Below are 22,524 nucleotides of genomic sequence, written 5' to 3'. Positions count from 1 at the left end.
AAATAAATAAAATAAATGTAAAAAAATGATATATTTATATCACAGCTGCCCGCCGCCCACCGCTGACCAGTGCTCACTGCTGCACGCTGTACCGCCATTGAAAGTTGACCACCGCAGACCACAACTGGCGGTGGTCAGAGGGACATCAACGCCGCAGCGACGAAGGACAGCTTAGTACCGCCGCATCCCCCGCAGACCATGGGCTCATACGCCACCGACAACCACAGTCCCTTCCGCACCTCCGCTGCACATATCAGGTAATGTTCCCCTATGTCCCTGCTGTCACGCTCTCAGTCCCTGCTGTCACTCAGTCCCTGCTGTCACTCTCTCAGTCCCTGCTGTCAATCTCTCAGTTCCTGCTGTCACTCTCTCTCCCTGTCCATGAATTGTGGGTCATACCGTTTGCTATAATGTGAATTTCGGCTCATACCATGTGCTACAATGTGAATTTCGGCTCATACCATGTGGTAAAATCAGAATTTTGGGTCATACCATGTGCTGTAATGTGAATTTCGGGTCATACCATGTGCTATAATGTGAATTTCGGCTCATACAGTGTGGTAAAATCTGAATTTTGGGTCATAGCGTGTTCTGTAATGTGAATTTCGGCTCATACCGTGTGCTGTAATGTGAATTTCGGCTCATACGGTGTGCTGTAATGTGAATTTCAGTTCATACTGTGTGGTAAAATATGAATTTCGGGTCATACGGTGTGCTGTAATGTGAATTTTGGCTCATACGGTGTGCTGTAATGTGAATTTCGGCTCATACGGTGTGCTGTAATGTGAATTTCGGTTCATACTGTGTGGTAAAATATGAATTTCGGCTCATACTGTGTGCTGTAGTGTGAATTTTGGCTCATACCGTGTGCTGTAATGTGACTTTTGGCTCATACCATGTGCTGTAGTGTGAATTTCGGCTCATTTCGTGTGCTGTAATGTGAATTTCGGGTCATACTGTGTGGTATCAGGTGAAAGGGGCGCCAGTACTAGATAGTATAAGGGGTCCCACTACACTGAAGGACACGCCCCATTTGAGTAGCCACACCCCCTCTTCCGGAGGCGCGCGCATAATTGCAACCTTCACTTTTCCATACCCCCACTTCAAAATGTCCACATCGACCACTGTAAATGTATGTGTGTGTGTGTGTGTGTGTGTGTGTGTGTGTGTGTGTGTGTGTATGTATATATATATATATATATATATATGTAGAATAACGAGGCGGCACTCAAAGACTTGCAAAAAAATCAAACGTGTATTTTGTGCTGTCAACGTTTCGGGGACCACCTCCCCTTCGTCAGGATAACTACAACAGTGCATAAATCAAACTTATATAGCAATGAACTTACCCCCCCTGGATAATTCCCCACGCTCGTTCTCCCCTGGCCACGCCACTCGGGCTTCCGTTCGGCGTCACCGCTCGCATCAGCGGCACCGGAAGTGACGTCGCGGCTCCCTCCTGTGTGGCCATGGAGACGCTGTAAACAAAACAAAAGATGTAGAAACACTCGTGTCTATTTGGAAGACTGCTACATCAAATAAGTTGCAGATAAAAAAGTACATAATCGTGCTACCAGAAACCAACAACATGGTTGTCAATACATAAGAACAACATGTTTTTCTAGAGTTACATTATACAATTATACACAATGCTACCAATAATCATGACAATACGTTATTCAGTGTAGCATATTAAAACAAAATAGGCATAATCAAATGCATATAAAATGTGTGCAAGTACCCTATCAAATGACCAGACAGACTGCACCTCATCACGAACAATCCAGGTGAGATGTCTATGGTCCATATAAACCTGAAAAACATTACACCACCTGGACTGCCTCTGTTTTTATACCCCTTTCGCAGCAACTCTACAACCATATCTGGAAATTGCCACAAGAGTGGTAAAACAGACCCTCTATGACACAAAACATTCTCCCTATTTATAAAAAATTGATAAGGCCTAGGCTATCATTCAGCCCACCCGGTTTAAGAGTATTGAGTCTATGTATCCACATAGACTCAAGTTGAAGGAGTTTTTTGCCTCTATTGCCCCCACGAGGAGACTCAGGGACATGATCTATAATATGGTGTTTAAATGTAGCCATACTGTGCCTATGTTCTACAAAATGTTTAGCTACAGGCTGTTCTCCATTACCAGATGCCAGTGCGTTCCTTATAGCGAGTCGGTGTTGGGCCATCCTCACCTTGAATTGACATTCGGTCTTTCCAATGTAATAGCGCCCGCATGGGCATATGATGGCATACACCACGAATTTAGAAGTGCAGGTGAGGGGCCATCTGATGTTAAATTTTTCCCCAGAAAATGGGTGCGAGATGCTATCGCCAGGAGACATGTGAGTGCACGTAGTGCACCCAGTGCACTTAAAGCAGCCATTTCTCCGAGTCATGAAATGCCTGGGAGGGGGTGTCTTAAACCTAGCCATGTCGGTCTTCACTACCATGTCTCTGATGTTACGGCCTCTGGTGTAACTGGGCATTACCCTCATGTCCCGGAATATTTTTAAATCGGGGTCTGTGGACACTATTGGCCAAAGATGTCGCAACCTTTTAGCATTTTGTTCGCTGTTCACATTGAATTCCTTGACCCACGGGATGACTCTAGACATGTCCCGTGTCTGGGTGGCCTTTAGTAACTCCTCCCTACTTTTGGCTGCCGCCTTTTGTCTGGCCGCGCGGAGGAGGTCTCGAGGATAACCTCTTTTAACAAACCTCTGCTCCATTTCTTCCAGCTGTGCGTCTCTCACTGTGCTGTCACTGTTTACCCTACACACCCGCAGGAATTGGGAAAATGGCAGCCCCTGAACCGTGGATCTGGGGTGGAAACTGTCAAACCTCAGGATTGTGTTACGATCCGATGGTTTTTTTATAAAGACTCGTCTCCACCATCCCTGCTCTGAGGTTCAATTGTATGTCTAAATAGCAGATCTCAGTGCTACTGAAATTCATGGTTAATTTCACGGGACTGTCTGTGGCATTATGCGTCGTCACAAGATCAAGCAGATCTTGCACATCTCCTCTCCAAAATAATAGCAGGTCGTCTATATACCTATAGTAGATGAACAATCTCTGGGCTATTCGAGGATCAGTGAAAAATAACGCCCGCTCCACCTCCCACATATATGCATTAGCGAACGAGAGTGCCACGGCCGACCCCATGGCACACCCCGTTCGTTGTCTATAAAAGACACCATCAAACATAAAAAAATTGTGTGATAAGGTGAACCGTAGTAATGCAATAAAAAAATCTACATCTGGGCCTATATATGCACTATTGCCCACGATCAACTGCCTCACGGCCTGTAAACCCTGCTCGTGCGGAATGCACGTGTACAGGCTTGTGACGTCTATGGTGGCCAGAGTGACATCCTCTGGTACTTGATTAATCTGTAACAACCTCTGTAATAACATGCTTGAATCTTTAAGATGGGTGAACGTGCCCTGTATACAGGGCTGTAGATAAGCATCCAGGTATATCGCCAAAATGGCCCGTCATCCCTTTGTTCTATACCATCCCCAAGGTGCATAAGGACGCACAGAGACCCCCGGGGAGACCTATCATCTCGGCCCGGGGTTCTCTGTGTGAGCCTTTGGCGATATACCTGGATGCTTATCTACAGCCCTGTATACAGGGCACGTTCACCCATCTTAAAGATTCAAGCATGTTATTACAGAGGTTGTTACAGATTAATCAAGTACCAGAGGTTGGCACTCTGGCCACCATAGACGTCACAAGCCTGTACACGTGCATTCCGCACGAGCAGGGTTTACAGGCCGTGAGGCAGTTGATCGTGGGCAATAGTGCATATATAGGCCCAGATGTAGATTTTTTTATTGCATTACTACGGTTCACCTTATCACACAATTTTTTTATGTTTGATGGTGTCTTTTATAGACAACGAACGGGGTGTGCCATGGGGTCGGCCGTGGCACCCTCGTTCGCTAATGCATATATGTGGGAGGTGGAGCGGGCGTTATTTTTCACTGATCCTCGAATAGCCCAGAGATTGTTCATCTACTATAGGTATATAGACGAGCTGCTATTATTTTGGAGAGGAGATGTGCAAGATCTGCTTGATCTTGTGACGACGCATAATGCCACAGACAGTCCCGTGAAATTAACCATGAATTTCAGTAGCACTGAGATCTGCTATTTAGACATACAATTGAACCTCAGAGCAGGGATGGTGGAGACGAGTCTTTATAAAAAACCATCGGATCGTAACACAATCCTGAGGTTTGACAGTTTCCACCCCAGATCCACGGTTCAGGGGCTGCCATTTTCCCAATTCCTGCGGGTGTGTAGGGTAAACAGTGACAGCACAGTGAGAGACGCACAGCTGGAAGAAATGGAGCAGAGGTTTGTTAAAAGAGGTTATCCTCGAGACCTCCTCCGCACGGCCAGACAAAAGGCGGCAGCCAAAAGTAGGGAGGAGTTACTAAAGGCCACCCAGACACGGGACATGTCTAGAGTCATCCCGTGGGTCAAGGAATTCAATGTGAACAGCGAACAAAAGGCTAAAAGGTTGTGACATCTTTGGCCAATAGTGTCCACAGACCCCGATTTAAAAATATTCCGGGACATGAGGATAATGCCCAGTTACACCAGAGGCCGTAACATCAGAGACATGGTAGTGAAGACCGACATGGCTAGGTTTAAGACACCCCCTCCCAGGCATTTCATGACTCGGAGAAATGGCTGCTTTAAGTGCACTGGGTGCACTACGTGCACTCACATGTCTCCTGGTGATAGCATCTCGCACCCATTTTCTGGGAAAAAATTTAACATCAGATGGCCCCTCACCTGCACTTCTAAATTTGTGGTGTATGCCATCATATGCCCATGCGGACGCTATTACATTGGAAAGACCGAATGTCAATTCAAGGTGAGGATGGCCCAACACCGACTCGCTATAAGGAACGCACTGGCATCTGGTAATGGAGAACAGCCTGTAGCTAAACATTTTGTAGAACATAGGCACAGTATGGCTACATTTAAACACCGTATTATAGATCATGTCCCTGAGTCTCCTCGTGGGGGCAATAGAGGCAAAAAACTCCTTCAACTTGAGTCTATGTGGATACATAGACTCAATACTCTTAAACCGGGTGGGCTGAATGATAGCCTAGGCCTTATCAATTTTTTATAAATAGGGAGAATGTTTTGTGTCATAGAGGGTCTGTTTTACCACTCTTGTGGCAATTTCCAGATATGGTTGTAGAGTTGCTGCGAAAGGGGTATAAAAACAGAGGCAGTCCAGGTGGTGTAATGTTTTTCAGGTTTATATGGACCATAGACATCTCACCTGGATTGTTCGTGATGAGGTGCAGTCTGTCTGGTCATTTGATAGGGTACTTGCACACATTTTATATGCATTAGATTATGCCTATTTTGTTTTAATATGCTACACTGAATAACGTATTGTCATGATTAATGGTAGCATTGTGTATAATTGTATAATGTAACTCTAGAAAAACATGTTGTTCTTATGTATTGACAACCATGTTGTTGGTTTCTGGTAGCACGATTATGTACTTTTTTATCTGCAACTTATTTGATGTAGCAGTCTTCCAAATAGACACGAGTGTTTCTACATCTTTTGTTTTGTTTACAGCGTCTCCATGGCCACACAGGAGGGAGCCGCGACGTCACTTCCGGTGCCGCTGATGCGAGCGGTGACGCCGAACGGAAGCCCGAGTGGCGTGGCCAGGGGAGAACGAGCGTGGGGAATTATCCAGGGGGGGTAAGTTCATTGCTATATAAGTTTGATTTATGCACTGTTGTAGTTATCCTGACGAAGGGGAGGTGGTCCCCGAAACGTTGACAGCACAAAATACACGTTTGATTTTTTTGCAAGTCTTTGAGTGCCGCCTCGTTATTCTACATTGTACATTGGGGTGACCCCCCGGAGGAAGGCACCGCAGCAAGTTGGTCCGAAGGGACGTCTGGAGTGCCGGAGCTAAGTGTTGGATATATATATATATATATATATATATATAAAATCTCAGTGCCTCCCCAGCCAATGACCTCACCGTACGTCACTGCCACAAAGTTCTAGTTACAACCCTGGTGCCTATCTATAATACTGTATAAAACAACAGACTGTGGTATTATACTATATATGGATGTGGGGCTGGATGCTTTTCAACTTGTGTGTATTTAATATAATATTTGTCAGGTTTTCTTTTGCTGTTATTTGGCTGCTTCAGGAGGATCAACATACTGTTAACACAGCCTCTAGATAACGTGATCACTCCACTGTCCAAGCAACAGGGGAAGGGGAGGGCCGGGAGGGGGGGGGGGGGGGTGTAGGCAGAAATTTTGCCTAGGGTGCCGAGAAACCTTGCACCGGCCCTGTGTATCTAAAATGTGCTTTTAAGAAAATTATGTAATCTTGTTGTCAACTAGACAAAAAAAGCCTGGCTCAATTGAGTCATTATGATTTAACCTATAGATATATATAATGTATTCTTGAAAAATTTTTATTTAGGAGAAGTAAGCATTCTAGTTGTCAACTAGGCGATAAACGGACTACAGTTGAGTCATTATGGATTAAGCTATGGTGATATAGGAAACAATATAGGGTCAATATATAAAGCTTGAACTCGATGGACAACTTGTCTTTTTTCAACCTCATTTACTATGTTATAGCTATCATTTTGTTGAGGGTACAGAATAAATGACAGCTAGACTCTGCTTTTGGCAGGGAGAGTAGAGGGTGACAGGCAGAGGCAGAGGGTGACTGGGGAGGCAGAGCATGATAGGGGAGGCGGTGAGTGATGCGGGATTCAGGATGGCAGGGAGAGGCTGGGGAGGCAGTAGGTGGTGGGGGAGGCAGGCAGTGGCAGAGATAGGCATTGGGTATATGGGGAGGCTGACAGGGAAATGCAGTGGGGGTAAAGGGAGAAACTGTGAGTGACAGACAGGGTGACAGGGTGGGGCAGTGGGTGACAAGAAGAGACAGTGGTTAACAGTTAAAGGCAGAGGGTGGCAGGGAGATGAAGGGGTGGACAGGAAGAATCAGTGGGTGCCAGAGAAAGGCTGGGGGAGGCAGTGGGTGGCAGGTGGTGGTAGGGAGAGTGTATAGAAAATAACTTGCCAGAAGTGGTGGTTAAACACAGGTTCTGTGGGGTAGGACGTTGCAGCTGCTTATAAAGGGAAAATGTGCAAAGATCCCAAGAAATCGATGATGAAAAAAAAGGGTGTGCATGTGTCCATTTGTATAGTTCAATATGGTCTATTAAGTCTCAAATGTTCATGCATTAACCCCTTCGGTGGTATGCACAGAAATCTTCCGGGGTAATCAGAGCTGGCCCCCCGGACGATTTCCGTGCATACTACTAGTACTAGCTGATTCCCCAGGAACAGCCGTGCAGAGTGTACGGAGCCCGTGAATCAGCATAAGTTATTATGGAGTTAAGCCCACCCCTGGACTCCTATTGGCCGGGGGTAGGGGGGGGAAGGGCTTAACTGTATAACAGCTTATGCTGATTCCCAGGTGCCGTGCACGGTACATGGCTGTCTCCGGAGAATCAGCCAGTAATTAGCAATAATGCTGGCGATGCCTGTGGGTGTTCCTCTGCAGGCAATCGCCCCTCTTCACCTTCCCACTGGCACTCTAACCCCCTGCATCCCTGTATTGAAAAATGTTAGGATATGGTGCGCTCTGTACTTGTCTCCTTCTGTGTATCAGTCTATGGGAACATCCCCTAGTGTTAGAGCTCTAGTGCCAGGAGTCACTCAGAGGCGGAGTTATATCATGTAAGTTCCTATTCCTCCATCTCAGAGAGTGTGAAGAGCAGGGCCGGCTCCAGGCCTACTAGCACCCTGAGCGAAAACATGTAAAAGTGCCCCCCCCCCCCCCCCCCTATGCGCGTGCCAAAGGCGCGCGCGCTCCAGGGAAAGTGGGCATGCCCTCATAACTTCATATTATTAGACTATAAATAAATATGTTTTCACACCCCCTCTACGCACACAATTAGCAGCCTTACACATAACAGCCACAGCAGTGTTCCTTACACACAATGTCTCCAGTATAGTGTCAGATACACATAATGTCTCCAGTATAGTGCATGGACAGTGCGCGCCGAAGGCGCGAAGCAAAAATTTAGGGGCGTTGCTTCGTGGGGAAGGTGCGTGGCCACATAATAGTGGCAATTCGCATTACACCACACAGCAGTGCAGTTAATACACACTGCACCAGGTAGAACCTCCTAGACACTTTGCGCCAGGCAGAGCACGTTAGACACTTTGCGCCAGGCAGAGCACGTTAGACACTTTGCGCCAGGCAGAGCACGTTAGACACTTTGCGCCAGGCAGAGCACGTTAGACACTTTGCGCCAGGCAGAGCACGTTAGACACTTTGCGCCAGGCAGAGCACGTTAGACAATTTGCGCCAGGCAGAGCACGTTAGACACTTTGCGCCAAGCAGAGCACGTTAGACACTTTGCGCCAGGCAGAGCACGTTAGACACTTTGCGCCAGGCAGAGCACGTTAGACACTTTGCGCCAGGCAGAGCACGTTAGACACTTTGCGCCAGTCAGAGCACGTTAGACACTTTGCGCCAGGCAGAGCACGTTAGACACTTTGCGCCAGGCAGAGCACGTTAGACACATTGCCTAGCCACAGACGCCTAGCGGGAACACTACATGATATGCTCCCCAGCCGTGCCAGCTACACATGACATGCCCCCCAGCAGTGCCAGCAACACATGACATGCCCCCCAGCAATGCCAGATACATAAATGGCCACACAGTGCCAGATATGTCCCTACATAAATGCCCCTACAGTGCCAGATACAGAAATGCCCCCACAGTGCCAGATACAGAAAAGCCCCCACAGTGCTAGATAAATGCCCCCACAGTGCTAGATAAATGCCCCCACAGTGCCAGATAAATGCCCCCACAGTGCCAGATAAATGACCCCACAGTGCCAGATATGACCCCACAGTGCCAGATATGCCCCCAGTGCCAGATAAATGCCCCCACAGTGCCAGATAAATGCCCCCACAGTGCCAGATAAATGCCCCCAGTGCCAGATAAATGTCCCCACAGTGCCAGATAAATGCCCCCACAATGCCAGATAAATGCCCCCACAGTGCCAGATATGCCCCCACAGTGCCACATATGCCCCCACAGTGCCAGATAAATGCCCACAGTGCCAGATAAATGTCCCCACAGTGCCAGATAAATGCCCCCACAGTGCCAGATATGCCCCAACAGTGCCAGATAAATGTCCAGTGCCAGATAAATGACCCCACAGTGCCAGATAAATGACCCCACAGTGCCAGATAAATGACCCCACAGTGCCAGATATGACCCCACAGTGCCGGATATGACCCCACAGTGCTACATTAATGCCCCCACAGTGCCAGATATGACCACAGTGCCAGATAAATGTCCCCACAGTGCCAGATAAATGCCCCCACAGTGCCAGATAAATGCCCCCACAGTGCCAGATAAATGCCCCCACAGTGCCAGATATGCCCCCAGTGCCAGATAAATGTCCCCACAGTGCCAGATAAATGCCCCCACAGTGCCAGAAAAATGCCCCCACAGTGCCAGAAAAATGCCTCCAGTGCCAGATAAATGCCCCCACAGTGCCAGATAAATGCCCCCAGTGCCAGATAAATGCCCACAGTGCCAGATAAATGTCCCCACAGTGCAAGAAAATGCCCCCACAGTGCCAGATAAATGCCCCCACAGTGCCAGATATGCCCCCACAGTGCCAGATATGCCTCCACAGTGCCAGATAAATGTCCCCACAGTGCCAGATAAATGTCCCCACAGTGCCAGATATGCCCCCACAGTGCCAGATAAATGCCCAGTGCCAGATAAATGTCCCCACAGTGCCAGATAAATGACCCCACAGTGCCAGATAAATGACTTCACAGTGCCAGATATGACCCCACAGTGCTACAGAAATGCCCCCACAGTGCCAGATATGACCACAGTGCCAGATAAATGTCCCCACAGTGCCAGATAAATGCCCCCACAGTGCCAGATAAATGCCCCCACGGTGCCAGAATAATGCCCCCACAGTGCCAGATAAATGTCCCCACAGTGCCAGATAAATGCCCCCACAGTGCCAGATAAATGCCCCCAGTGCCAGATAAATGTCCCCACAGTGCCAGATTAATGATTCATCCCCCCCCCATACCTGCGGCGTTGGAGGGGGAGGAGTACTGCTGTCCGGGTGCGGGCGGGCGGGTGCGGTGCAGGTCCGGGTGCGGGCGGGCGGGTGCAGTACAGGTCCGGGTGCGGGCGGGCGGCCAGGAGGCCTCCAAGTCCAAGGCGCTTGAGTGCGCTGTGCGCGCTGCCCGGCGCCGGCGTCTGACGTTAGACACCGGCACCGCTCAGCGCGTATAGCGCACACAAGTCAAGGACAATGCTGCAGTGCTCAGGGCCGGCTCCATGTTCGAATATGGCGGCACCAGCGTGCGGCGCCCATTTAGGGTGGCACCCTGCGCGGCCGCTCTATTCGAACATGCCTAGAGCCGGCCCTGGTGAAGAGTGTGACAGAGACTGAGAGACAGAGTCCTGTGTACAAGTGTGCAGAGCTGAGACTGGGAGCAGATCTCAGCTACAGAGACTCACAATGTCCCTGTGCATGCATCATCTTCTCTAAAGTTGGAGTCAGAGTGCACGGTTGTGCAGTCCTCCATGCTTCACCACCACAGACATCTCCTGATAAGTACCACTACCTAATGCTGTTACCTTGTGTGATATATGGGCTCCTGATTACCGTTATCAGTGTTACATATGAGTCAGCTGTGTACACTAAATAAACCTGTATTACTGTTTAAGTCTTTAAGTGTGTGGACTGACATCACTGCCCCAGATAGCCCAGTACACTCTGCCAACAAAAAACACACCATTGGTGTGTATTTTTTTTGTATAAAAAAAAATCCACTGTATAAGGGTTTTTGCAATTAGCACTCCCTAAATTTAAAAACACACCATGTGTATTTTTTAATAAAACCCACCATTGAAGGGGTTAAACATATGTTACACACAAAAACAATAGTAAAATACATTCAATAACAAAATAAGTAGATAATAAAAATCCTTGAACATTCAAGAACCCTATATATGTACGTCTGTGAATCAGTAATGGTAATGAGGAAATATCTCTAGTCTCTCGTATTGAAAATACCTAGCTTAAGAAAGTTAGTCAAAATCACAAATAGGTGCAGTGATAGAAGAAAAATACTGTAGACCTGTGTATATTGTAAAGGTTCTCTCCAGGCAATTTGTCCACTATGTGAGAATGCAAACAGCCCTCTTAGTAATAGTGCTGTACAGTACTTTAAAATTCAATGCTCTGCAGGGATTTGTCGGACTGTATGTGTAGGGTAATATCCAGCAGATTACTGCCTCAGAAGCAGGGCCGAATTTAGGGGTCAGGCTGCCCCTAGGCACATTATTGGCTGCCACCCCCCCCCCCCATCCTTTTCATCACATCATTGCCCCCTTCATTTCGGGTGCCAGTCCGGATGCCTCGAGACCACTAAAGCAGCCCCAACCTCACCCTACTACCAACTCCTGGACCACAATTTATATATTTATATACATATATATACATATATATATATATATATATATAAGGCTGTAATGACAAAAAAAAAAAAGAATCATCTGGTCCTTATCAGCCAGGTGAGCCTCCCCCAAGCAAGTGCCGCCCCTAGGCACGTTCCTCACGTGCCTAGTGGGAAATCCGCTACTGCTCAGGAGCCCGTATCCAATATGATGTGTTTCTACACAGTGGTAGTAATTGTGGGACTGTACAGGCACACTTGATTGTATCACAATGCAAGGGTCTGTAGACCGGGTTATTAACACACGTGGCGGTAGTCCTCCATTGTGGCCACACTGCCAGACCAGGATCTGCCTCGAGATGTTGTTTGAGAAGTGCGCTGCTTCAGGCAATAGGTGCCGTGTCACGATCTCCAGCTGTCTGCCATCATTGTGCTAAACATCAAGAGCTATTACACATACTGCAGACACATTGGGCAGGATGTATTAAAATACATCGCCGCCCCTCGCCGCCTACCGCAGCGATGCTAATCGCATACAGTTTGTACTACCATATGCGATTAACATCTCAATGTGGTGACGAAGGCCCCCCGCGATACTTGTGAGAAGGTGTGGGGGGGGGGGGGGGGGGGTCTCCGTCATCTCCCTGGGCTCTCCCTCTCCTCCCTGGCAGGGAAGCAGGCAGCAGGCTGTCCCAGGCACCTCCTCCTCCTCCCTGCAGCCGGAAGGACCTCCAGCTGTGTTGCTAGGGAAGGAGGAGTTTGGCTTCCAGGACCAGAGCTGCCTGGACGGAGATATGCCGGGGGCAGGGGGGTCGGTGTCAGCGGTGCAGGGCAGCAGAGGCGGTGGGATGCTGGCGGCCGGTGATAAGAAGCCCATAGGCTTCTGTAGGTATTGCCATCAAAAGATGGCGATACCCTCAGTGGCGAAAACGCGGCGGCTGGGGGTTAATACATATGAAAATGCGGTAAAACCCCCAAAAGCAGGGATTTTACCGCATTTTCCCTTTTGTACATCCAGCCCAGTATATTGCAGCTAATAAATGGAAAATGGAACCCTTTGTCTGAACTGTAGTCATCTACTTATATTTTATCTACCTATGGCTGGGACTTTTATTGAATATACAGTATGCTTATAAGATCATATGCTTTTATAGATACTCTTTTAATAATAAATTGATGTTCTGTTACTTTTGTATTATCAAGCTGCACTGTGTTTTTGTATACTATACATTTATATCACTGCACCACAGCGCTGTTACATTCTCCTTTTGTATCTCCGAATGATGTGAGTCTGATTATGGAGCCTTGTAGTTAGTAGTCACCCGAAGGGGCTGCAGCGGGATGATTTAAAAAAAGTTAAACTCTGCAGGGGTCTTTGTGCAAGGTCAGAAATACCCACGGTTAGGATCCTTCAGTAGAGCCGGGTGCCTATGTGTGGCCTGCAGTATATGCTAATAACAGGTCCAGCCATGTAATGGACTGGGAGACGGCGAGTGGGGCTGCTGCTATACATTTTTGCTCTGTTAAATTGCTTAGTTTACTATTATTATTGTTATGAGCAGTGCATAGGCACTAAGGTGCCTAGTGTGTGCACCTGCAATTTTACTTCCACTTGTACTTTCGTCAGGAGCTGGGAGAGGCAGAGGGTGATGGGAGAAACAGTGAGTGACAGGGAGGGGCAGTAGGTGGCAGAGGGTGACAGGGGGAGGCAAAGAGTAACAAGGAGATGCATGTGGTGACAGCAGGAGGTAGAGAAGGGACAGAGAAGGCAATGAGTGACAGCCATAGGCAGAGCGTGACTGGGGGACAAGCACACAGTTTGGCATGGTGCAGCCGCAATATCTGTTGAAAGGAACTGACCTGGTCTGCAAATAGTGGTTCTTCAGGTCGGCATTTGTTCAGCATTTCCAGGGTGAGAATCCTGTGCATATGAGCAGGGGCGTATCTATGCTTTGGCCAGGATGGCACTCGCCAGGGGCGCCAGCAGAGGAGGGGCGCCACCCAGCGGTGCCACCCGCGGCCGCACAAAGCGAAAAAACGAAACAAACTAAAACTCCCAGAAGCCACCTAGCCTGGTACAGCTGCATGCCTATTGGCTGTATGCCCAGAGTAGGCGTGTACTGTACTTGTCAGCAGCCGCGGGATGTTCAAGGAAGTAAGCTGTGGACACAGTGAGTGAGTGACCCGCTGAGACTTGTGAGTACAGCGGTGGTGGTAAAAACATAATGTGGCAGTGGCAGTGTTAATCGTCTGGCAGCTGTTACCCCTCCGTCCCTCCTCTCACAGCCTGCATGTCAGCACAGGAACGAGTGATAGATGGTGAGAGGGAGCAGCAGCGAGTGTGCAGTGAAGTCTGTGCTGCTTTATTACTTGTCAGGAGGCGAGCACACAGTCTGTGCTGCCTGGTAGGGAAGGGGTTACAGAAAAACTGTTATTGTTCTGGCCGGAGGCATGATCTGGTCACGGGTGGCTGGTGCGGTGTGCTCTGTCAGGACAGGATGTTGCTGGTGATAGTAAATGCAAGTGAGGGTTGGAGGGAATTGAGGAGGGGGGATAATGATGGGTGGAGTGGGAGTTCCAAGCCTGAGACACCTGGTTTACACAGTGTACTATACACTGACCATTGCACAGCCCAGGCAAGTCCCTTTCTGTATTACCTGCTTCTAAGTAATCATATATTCTTATTCTTTATAAGCCATGTCTTAAGATGGGTACACAGTGATAGATATATCTGCAGATCAATTGATCGGCAGATATATCTATGGACGGATCGGGCAGTGTGCTGTGCATACACACTACCCGATCCGCCGGGGACTGACGTCATGAACTGGGCGGGCGTGTACACACTCCCACCCAGTTCAGCTGTCAATCACCGCTGGCCACTGCAGCATCGTACACAGCGATGCGCCAATATATCAGCAGATATATTGGCCGTAGGCTGTGCTGCATGGCCGACGCAATATGTCTGTGAACGACGGAGTTCACAGACTTATAGGCCGTACACATTGGCCGACAGACCCGCGATATATCGGCCATACAATAGAATGCCCGATATATCAGCCAGTGTGTACCCACCTTTACTATGTCCCTGCTTTCAGAGTGCAATACAGTATCAAATGCCGGTTCATTAGGCAGAGTATGCGGCTGCAAAGAGCACCAGGTCTGATAAGGTGAAGGGTAGAGAGTGCAAGCATAGGGGAGAGAGTGCAGGCATAGGGGAGGAACTGTAGGCACAGGGGAGTGTAGGTACAGGCACAGGGGAGGGAGTGAAGGCACAGGGGAGAGAATGTAGTTGTTGGGGAGCGAATGTAGGTGCAGGCACAAGGGATGGAGTGTAGGCGTAGGGTGAGAGTGCAGGCGTAAGAGATATACTGTAGGTGCAGTGAGAGAGTGTAGATGCAAGGGAGAGAGTGCAGGTGCATGGTGTGGGTGCAGGTGCTGGGGAGAGAGTGTAGGTGCAGAGGGAGAATGAGTGCAGACGCAGGGAAGAGAGTGAGTCGGTGCTGGGCGGGTTCTGTAGGGAGAGACGGCAGGATACCCCTGCAGGCAGAGTCCGGGAGGATCGGTGACCTACTGGCTAGAAGAGTCCCTGCCTAACATCCATGTTCGCAATAAGCACCGCAGTCAGCACTGTAATGCACGGATGACCGCACACATCTATAACCTTGCCCACAAGTATGTACCTATGACAGAGAGAGTCGGAGTGGACGGAGCTAGGGAGGAGGGTCACATGGCCGGAAAGAACATAGGAGCTCTGCTGGGCACTGTGCTTCTGCTCCCAGTCTGAGGTGAGTGCCTGCTGTGTACTTTCTGTGCCATGTGCCTGCTGCTGGTGATTAGGCAGCTGTTGGCTGAGCGGAGGGGGTTGCCTGCTGCCCAGTGCCATAAAAAGTAAACTATAAACGTCCCGTCTCACTGCCCACTGTTGCCGCCTCCCTCCGTGTTCATTGGTACGATACTATTCTGTGGTCACACCCCTTCCATATGAAGCCATGCCCTAATATATTTCACTAAGGGGCGCCAAAATATATATTCACTTACCAAAGTTTTTTTGCTCGTGCCAGCCCTGGGTATATCAGCTGCTCAGCTCCTGTCCTAATCAGTTGACATTATGGCTGCGAGTTGTTGCTCTTTACCTGTTGCTTTTAATAATACCAAGTTCTAGGATTATCAACCCATTCATTACCGACTTCTTGCTCATTCCGTAACTGGAGGCTACATAGCCCCTGCAGTGACTATGTGTGTGCCACAAACCGCTATAATGGCTGTAGATACCTTCTGACTATTCACCTTCCAAAATACATCATTTCTTCACACTTAGATGAATGTAATGCAGTGTAATGTGAGTAAGGAGCACTACTGTGTGGTGTAATTTGAATTTGGGGTACTATTGAGTGGCCACGCGCTTTTTTCAGCCTTCGCCATTACAAATATGGGGGGGCGCCAGTCCCTTACTTTGCCAGGGGCGCTCGGACCCCTAGATACACCTCTGCATATGAGCTCCGCTTCTACTCCTCGGCTGGCATTAAGATTGTGACACTGCAGGTTCCAGTCCATCAAGGCAATGGGCTGACCATAATACCTACCCTGGGCTGTCCAATGCTCCTTAAAATTGGTTGCTATGGGCAACTTCTCCACTTATCCTGTTTAGAAGGTTTGATGCATCTTTCCTGTGAATGTTATCACAGACACAAATGCAAATGGAGATTAAATTTATGATCTTATTTTATTAATCTTACCTTAGATGAAATATTTTTTTTTTTTCTATTTGCCTACTGCTTTGTTACATTTACCTGTTACCCTTTTTTTTAAGGGCACCCACAGGGCTTGGTCTGTCATGCACAAACGTTTGGGTTCTAACCCCCTCATTACTAAATTTTTACCTTTATGGGGAAACCCAGACTTTACCTCCTCACTAACAATTTCCCACTATAACACCTGGAAACAGAGTGAGATAGCTGCTATATGAAACGTCACCTGGGGGACAATTATGCTCCTCTCAGCAATTGAAGGACATTTATATAGTTCCGAATTCTCAATTCTTCTTATATTGGCAAGTCTGTCATTATATTAATAGCAAAGTGACCTCTGGATTATCTGATTCTTTACTGGATACTTCTACCCCCTCACACTTAACTATTTTCCAATTGCAAATATAAACTATGTTATTTATACACAGATTTGTTACCCATTGCCCCAGTAGATGCATGGACAAAAGTTTGGGCCTCTTGGGAACAGGACTTTCCAAATTTTACGTTCACCGCTCAAATTTGATAACAACTCCACATGTTTTGAAAGGGGCGGGTTCGGCCCAATTATAGGAACGTCATATTAAATTCCTTAACAGGGCTTATATTCTACAGGCCCAGAGGAGTCAAATGGTCCGGAGTGAGTTTGCGGCCTGTCTGAAATACTTATTGTCATCAGCAAATTTTATACATAATATTTGGCACTGTGTCAAGGTCAAAAGATTTTGATATAAAGTTCATAACTTTATACAACAACTCATGGGCCATCATTTACCTATTTTTTGGGAACCATTTTTATTGGCAGAATTGACAATTTTGGCCCTTGTGACTCTTCCTAAAAGTGTTCTGCATTTCTTGGCGGTGTTGGTCACCTTGGCCAGGAAGCTTATTCTGCTTAGATGGATTTCTAAGAATCCACCTTCAATTGAATTATTGAAGCTGGAGCTGCTTAATGTACTTTATTTTGACTGACGGACAGCTCAGTATGATATTGAAAAAGGAGTTATCATATTCCACGCTAAATGGTAATTAAATCTTGAATATTTACCTGTGGACACTTCTATTATGAAAGTATCTGAAAATACCACTTGATCTTTACTATGGAATATTACCTAGTCTTACCCACAATTTATTGGTGCAATGCTGGCATGAATGGTATTTTTGGGACACTTCCCCCTCCTTCCGCTTCTAAAACAGACTAGCGGTGGTGTTGCTCATAGAAACAAATCATTTTCTATAATTTTCTTGAATACAATAGAGAACTTATAGCTACAATCTCAGTGGTTGCTATGGGAAACACCTCCACTTTTCATTTTAGAAGCTTTAGTCTACCCCACAGCCTCAGTATGTCACCCCGCACAAGTGAGCCACGCTCAGAGCAGTAGCATAGTGACTTTTTACTTAAATTTGCATTCGCAAAACACCACTAAATCTCAATGCCCCATGCAGAGCAAGCCAACAGGTCATGTGCAACTCTGCTAACATTCGGCATCTTTTTTTTTTTTTGCAGTAAATGTGTCTTAGTGGCAACATTGATGCACAAGGAGGCTGTGCTGATTAATTTGATATGCAACATTGTATATTTTGTGAACTTGTATTGGAAAAAAGCTGCGGCTGCTACATCATAGCACTTCATATGCAGATTCAGAGACTCAGTCGCACACAGATATACAAGTGTCACAAATCATTAATCAGAACAGTCTGCTGGTGCATCCTAGATGCATTTTTGGCAAAAAATATGCCCGATGCTAGCAGAGTTTCATGGGTGCTGGCCCACAGAGAGAGGCAGCTTTAAATTAAGTAGCAATTTTGCTAAGATCCTGATGCGCCTGTGAAATCAGAACCTGTTTCATAACCCTCTGTATATTTGTTTGTCTCCTCAACAGCATCATGCCAGCTATACAGTTCCATCCTTACAGAGCACTGTTTGTCCTCCTAGAGGGATTTCAGGTGATGAAAGCTCTACACATGGAGCCAGAAAAAAAGAAAACCCGTCAGGACAGATACCTAAACCATCTTCTACTTCTAAGGTAAAAGTATTTTCTCTAATATAGCAGGAATAACTTTCAATCTCATGTACGGAAAATACAAATGTGCTAAAGCAAGCACAAAAAGCAAAATATATGTAATAACAATGGGGGTCATTCCGAGTTGTTCGCTCGGTAAATTTCATCGCATCGCGGCGATTTTCCGCTTAGTGCGCATGCGCAATGTTCGCACTGCGACTGCGCCAAGTAAATTTGCTATGAAGTTAGGAATTTTACTCACGGCTTTTTCTTCGTTCAGGCGATCGTAATGTGATTGACAGGAAGTGGGTGTTTCTGGGCGGAAACAGGCCGTTTTATGGGCGTGTGGTAAAAAACGCTACCGTTTCTGGGAAAAACGCGGGAGTGGCTGGAGAAACGGAGGAGTGTCTGGGCGAACGCTGGGTGTGTTTGTGACGTCAAACCAGGAACGACAAGCACTGAACTGATCGCAGATGCCGAGTAAGTCTGGAGCTACTCAGAAACTGCACAGAGATGTCTTTTCGCAATATTGCGAATCTTTCGTTCGCAATTTTACTATGCTAAGATTCACTCCCAGTAGGCGTAGGCTTAGCGTGTGCAAAGCTGCTAAAAACGGCTTGCGAGCGAACAACTTGGAATGACCCCCTATGAACAGATCACCTATTGAAAAGAAAATTCCAATTAGAAGCAGTTAGGTAGTTCTGATGACCATTTTCATTATCAGCAAAAATTTGCAGCTCTCACTGGCAAATCATATGGTTTTGACATGTGCACATGCATCTCTCTGAACATCTGTGTCTTTCTGCAATTATGCACACATTTCCATACTGTACTGGGTCTATATTAGTTCGACCCCTTCTCTTCCCTATCCTGCACCTCAAGTCAAAATAATAAAGTTACCAACGGGTCCACAGGCACTTGGAGAAATAATACGAAAACCAATCCTCAGTGGATGCAATTTCTCTGTGGTCCTTTATCTTCTTCAAACAGTATCAATCCACTAGCATGTACCCAGAAAAATGTAACGCATATAATAGTGTAATACAGTTATGCCCAGATTTAAATCAAGACTATGTGTAATATTGGGAGCACTTGTACCAGAAACAATGGTCTACCAAATTAAGTAGACAGAATCACATGTAAAGGAGAGGGCTTTGCCTCATTTGGTACTGGTCTCAATCCTCTCTCCTTCCACCTCTGACATCTGTGTTCTTCAGACTCCCCAAATGCATATAGATGGATGGAAAAGAGACTCCCAATAGTGTAATACAGTATTAATTGACATAAAAAAACTAATAAAAGCTTATTACAAATAAGGGTCAGATTGGACTCTCACCATTCGAATAGATCTGCAAACAAAGGTAGACAAATCAGGCAGGAATAAAGTGACCACCAGGATTCCCTGGAAAACACACATCTGCCAGCCAGGTCCAGTTCAATCGTTCCCCAAAGACCGTATCCTCCTTTCCAATGTGTTTCAATACCCTTCTGGTATCTTCCTCAAGGCATATGGAGGATATGTCACAGGACAGGTATTTCTACCCCCAAACATGCACAATTAATTACATCATATTAAAACTTATTTCCAGACATGGAGTTCCTAACTTCTAAAGTATCCCATAAGGTCTTTAGCCAGAGTTGAGTCCTTTTGATCCATTTGTATTGTTCAGGGTATACCCACAAATGTTTTAAATATACCAATCACTAGGAAAAACCAATTCTTGCGCTTTGTGGCTGAACCGGAAGTCACAGACTGTAATCTGCATGCCACGTGCGTTCCACTGTTGGGTCATTTCCGGTGATGCGCTTCCAGGTTGGCAGTTCCTATAAAAACAAAGGCGGGCATGATAGCTTTTATTGTACTCCACAGGAAGTCCTTCAGTATCATGGCCACCATTTTGGATATGATCTCAATGTTCAAAATGAGGAACGGTCATTTTCTTGAAGCTCAAAATGAGAGATAAATAAATACATAAAATGAGTTGGGATAGAGATCATTACAAGTCCATATACCGGGTTTCATAAAACATTACATTTTAAAAACAATAAAATAACACACCCAGAATAAAAATCCTATAAATTGCTCACATGAACCACTTGAGTTCAAAATCTTTATTTAGTCCAGAGGGTGTGAGTGTTTTAAAATTATATATCATGCTCTTCTCACACTTAGCCAATTTCTTTGAGATATCATATCCACTCACATCCTTAATGACTTTCTTGAGACCAAAACATTTTTTTACGTGTTTTACATTACACATATGAGTTTCTTTAAAATGCATAGATAGTGCATGGGACTTGAGACCTTTGCAGATGTTACGTAGTGTTCCCCAATTCTCACTTTAAGGGGTCTACTGGTTCAGTCAATATCAAATGTATTACATGAACATTCTATACCATAGATGACATTAGATGAATTGCAAGTAATAAAATCTTTACACTTGTTTGATCATTGATAATGACCTCTGTTTTTTTTAATACCAGATGTATTGGGAATAATTTTACAACCCACACAAGAACAACAAAGAAAAAAAAGCCTTCTGATAAGACCACAGCCTCTTTTGGGTTTGTGGGACACAGGCTCTTCACTAATTTAGATTTTAAATTTGGGGTTCTGCGGAAAGTAGAAGTTGGATTATCTGGAAGATCTCCCCCTATCACTGGATCTTTTTTTTAGTAGATTCCAGTGTTTCAAGTATATTTTTAACTTGCTGATGTTGAGAGGTGTAATTTGTAATAAAACTTTCAAATTTCCTGTTCATCATTTCGACATGTTTTAATTAAAACAACCTTTCATCTCATTTGCCTGAGATAAGAAAACATCCTTATCTGTGCAATTTTTCCTCAATAATTTAAATTGACCCATAGGTACAGAATCTAGCTAATTACTATGATGGCAACTGTCCCTATTGATATAGATCATCGAGTCAGGTGGTTTAATATAATTTTTCATCTTAATCTGACCGTCTTCAATGTAAATGCTTAAATCAAGACAGTTTACACTCTGCTGGGTTATATAAAATGTTTAAAATGAGATTTTTATCATTCTGATTTATAAGGGTGCAAATCTGTTCCAAACCACTCATATCACCTTTCCAAATAAATAAAGTGTCATCTATGTACCTCTGCCAGGACACTAGGTTTGCCCCAAAAAGGATTATGGGACCATATGCTTTTTGTTTCCTATAAACCCATAAAAATATTTGTATCACATGAAGTGAACCTAGTGCTCATGGTGGTACCCCTCTTTAGAATAAAATATTCTGCCCTAAAAAACAAATAATAATTATTAAAACGGATAAAACTTGTACTTTCAATTAAAATTTCATGAAAACCCTTGCTCACGGATGAGTTAATTAATGCTTTTTTGGATGCATCAATTCCTTGGTTATGAACTATTATAGTATTAGGAAAACTAATATCTGCAGTAATGAAGTAAAAGTACTCTTGCCACCCTATTTTTTTTAAAAGATGTGAAGCATTATTAGTGTCTCAGATGGGAGGCATTAGTGGCTGAAGATAAAAATCGATAAACTGAGACAAATTAGCAGTCATTGAATAGACCCTGGAAACAACTGGTTTCAATGGGTTCTTATGGACCTTTGGGATAATATAGATAGTGGGGATCACCGGATTTTCAATCAAAAGAAATTAACACTCATTATCTGTGAGTATGCCCTTATATTTCTCAATTAAACTTTTTAACTGTAAAACATCATTTTAATCGTATCCCCTTGCATTTTTGTATATGTTTCTTTATCTTTCAATTGTCTATATACTTCAGTTTAGTAGTCAGCTTTGTCAAAAAGAACTACACCCCTCCCTTATTTTCTGGTTTTATAATCAATTCCTTATTAGACATAAAACTTTTTAAGGCTTTTCTTTCCTTGAACGTCAGATTATTTTTTTATTTAACCAGCTTTCAATTTCTCCAAATCCTCCAGCACAAAAGTTCCAAAAGATTATATAAAACCCCTCCAGGTATGCCGGATAAGAAGTGGTGTTTGGGACAGTTGCCATCATAGTAATTGGCTAGATTCTGTACCTATGAGTCAATTTAAACGAATGAGGTTTTAGAGTCACTAGAGAGGGTTACAGAATCTAATAGACTGGATCTGTTGGAGGTTAAGGGTCATAGAAAGAAAACTACTTCTAATTATACATTTAAATGGTCTTTTATTGCAAATTACACCTTTCAACATCAGCAAGTTA

At 45.5% G+C, this 22,524-nt stretch overlaps 1 protein-coding gene and 1 long non-coding RNA gene across 2 annotated transcripts in view; one reads left to right on the top strand and one right to left on the bottom strand.

The window, feature by feature from the left end:
• Nucleotides 1-13,600, bottom strand: part of LOC135050121 (uncharacterized) — a 38,677-nt gene extending 25,077 nt beyond the window's left edge. Inside the window, exon 1 of the long non-coding RNA XR_010241543.1 lies at nucleotides 13,419-13,600. This is a non-coding gene — a long non-coding RNA (uncharacterized LOC135050121). The remainder of the gene's footprint in view (nucleotides 1-13,418) is intronic.
• Nucleotides 1-22,524, top strand: part of LOC135026570 (uncharacterized protein C3orf38 homolog) — a 104,882-nt gene that overhangs the window by 63,276 nt on the left and 19,082 nt on the right. Inside the window, exon 3 of the mRNA XM_063953635.1 lies at nucleotides 18,193-18,336. Coding sequence (XP_063809705.1) covers nucleotides 18,193-18,336 — 144 coding nt within the window. The remainder of the gene's footprint in view (nucleotides 1-18,192; nucleotides 18,337-22,524) is intronic.

The sequence above is a fragment of the Pseudophryne corroboree genome, chromosome 2, assembly GCF_028390025.1.
Source record: "Pseudophryne corroboree isolate aPseCor3 chromosome 2, aPseCor3.hap2, whole genome shotgun sequence".
Lineage (NCBI taxonomy): Eukaryota > Metazoa > Chordata > Amphibia > Anura > Myobatrachidae > Pseudophryne > Pseudophryne corroboree.
This window is presented reverse-complemented; position numbering and strand designations above follow the sequence as displayed.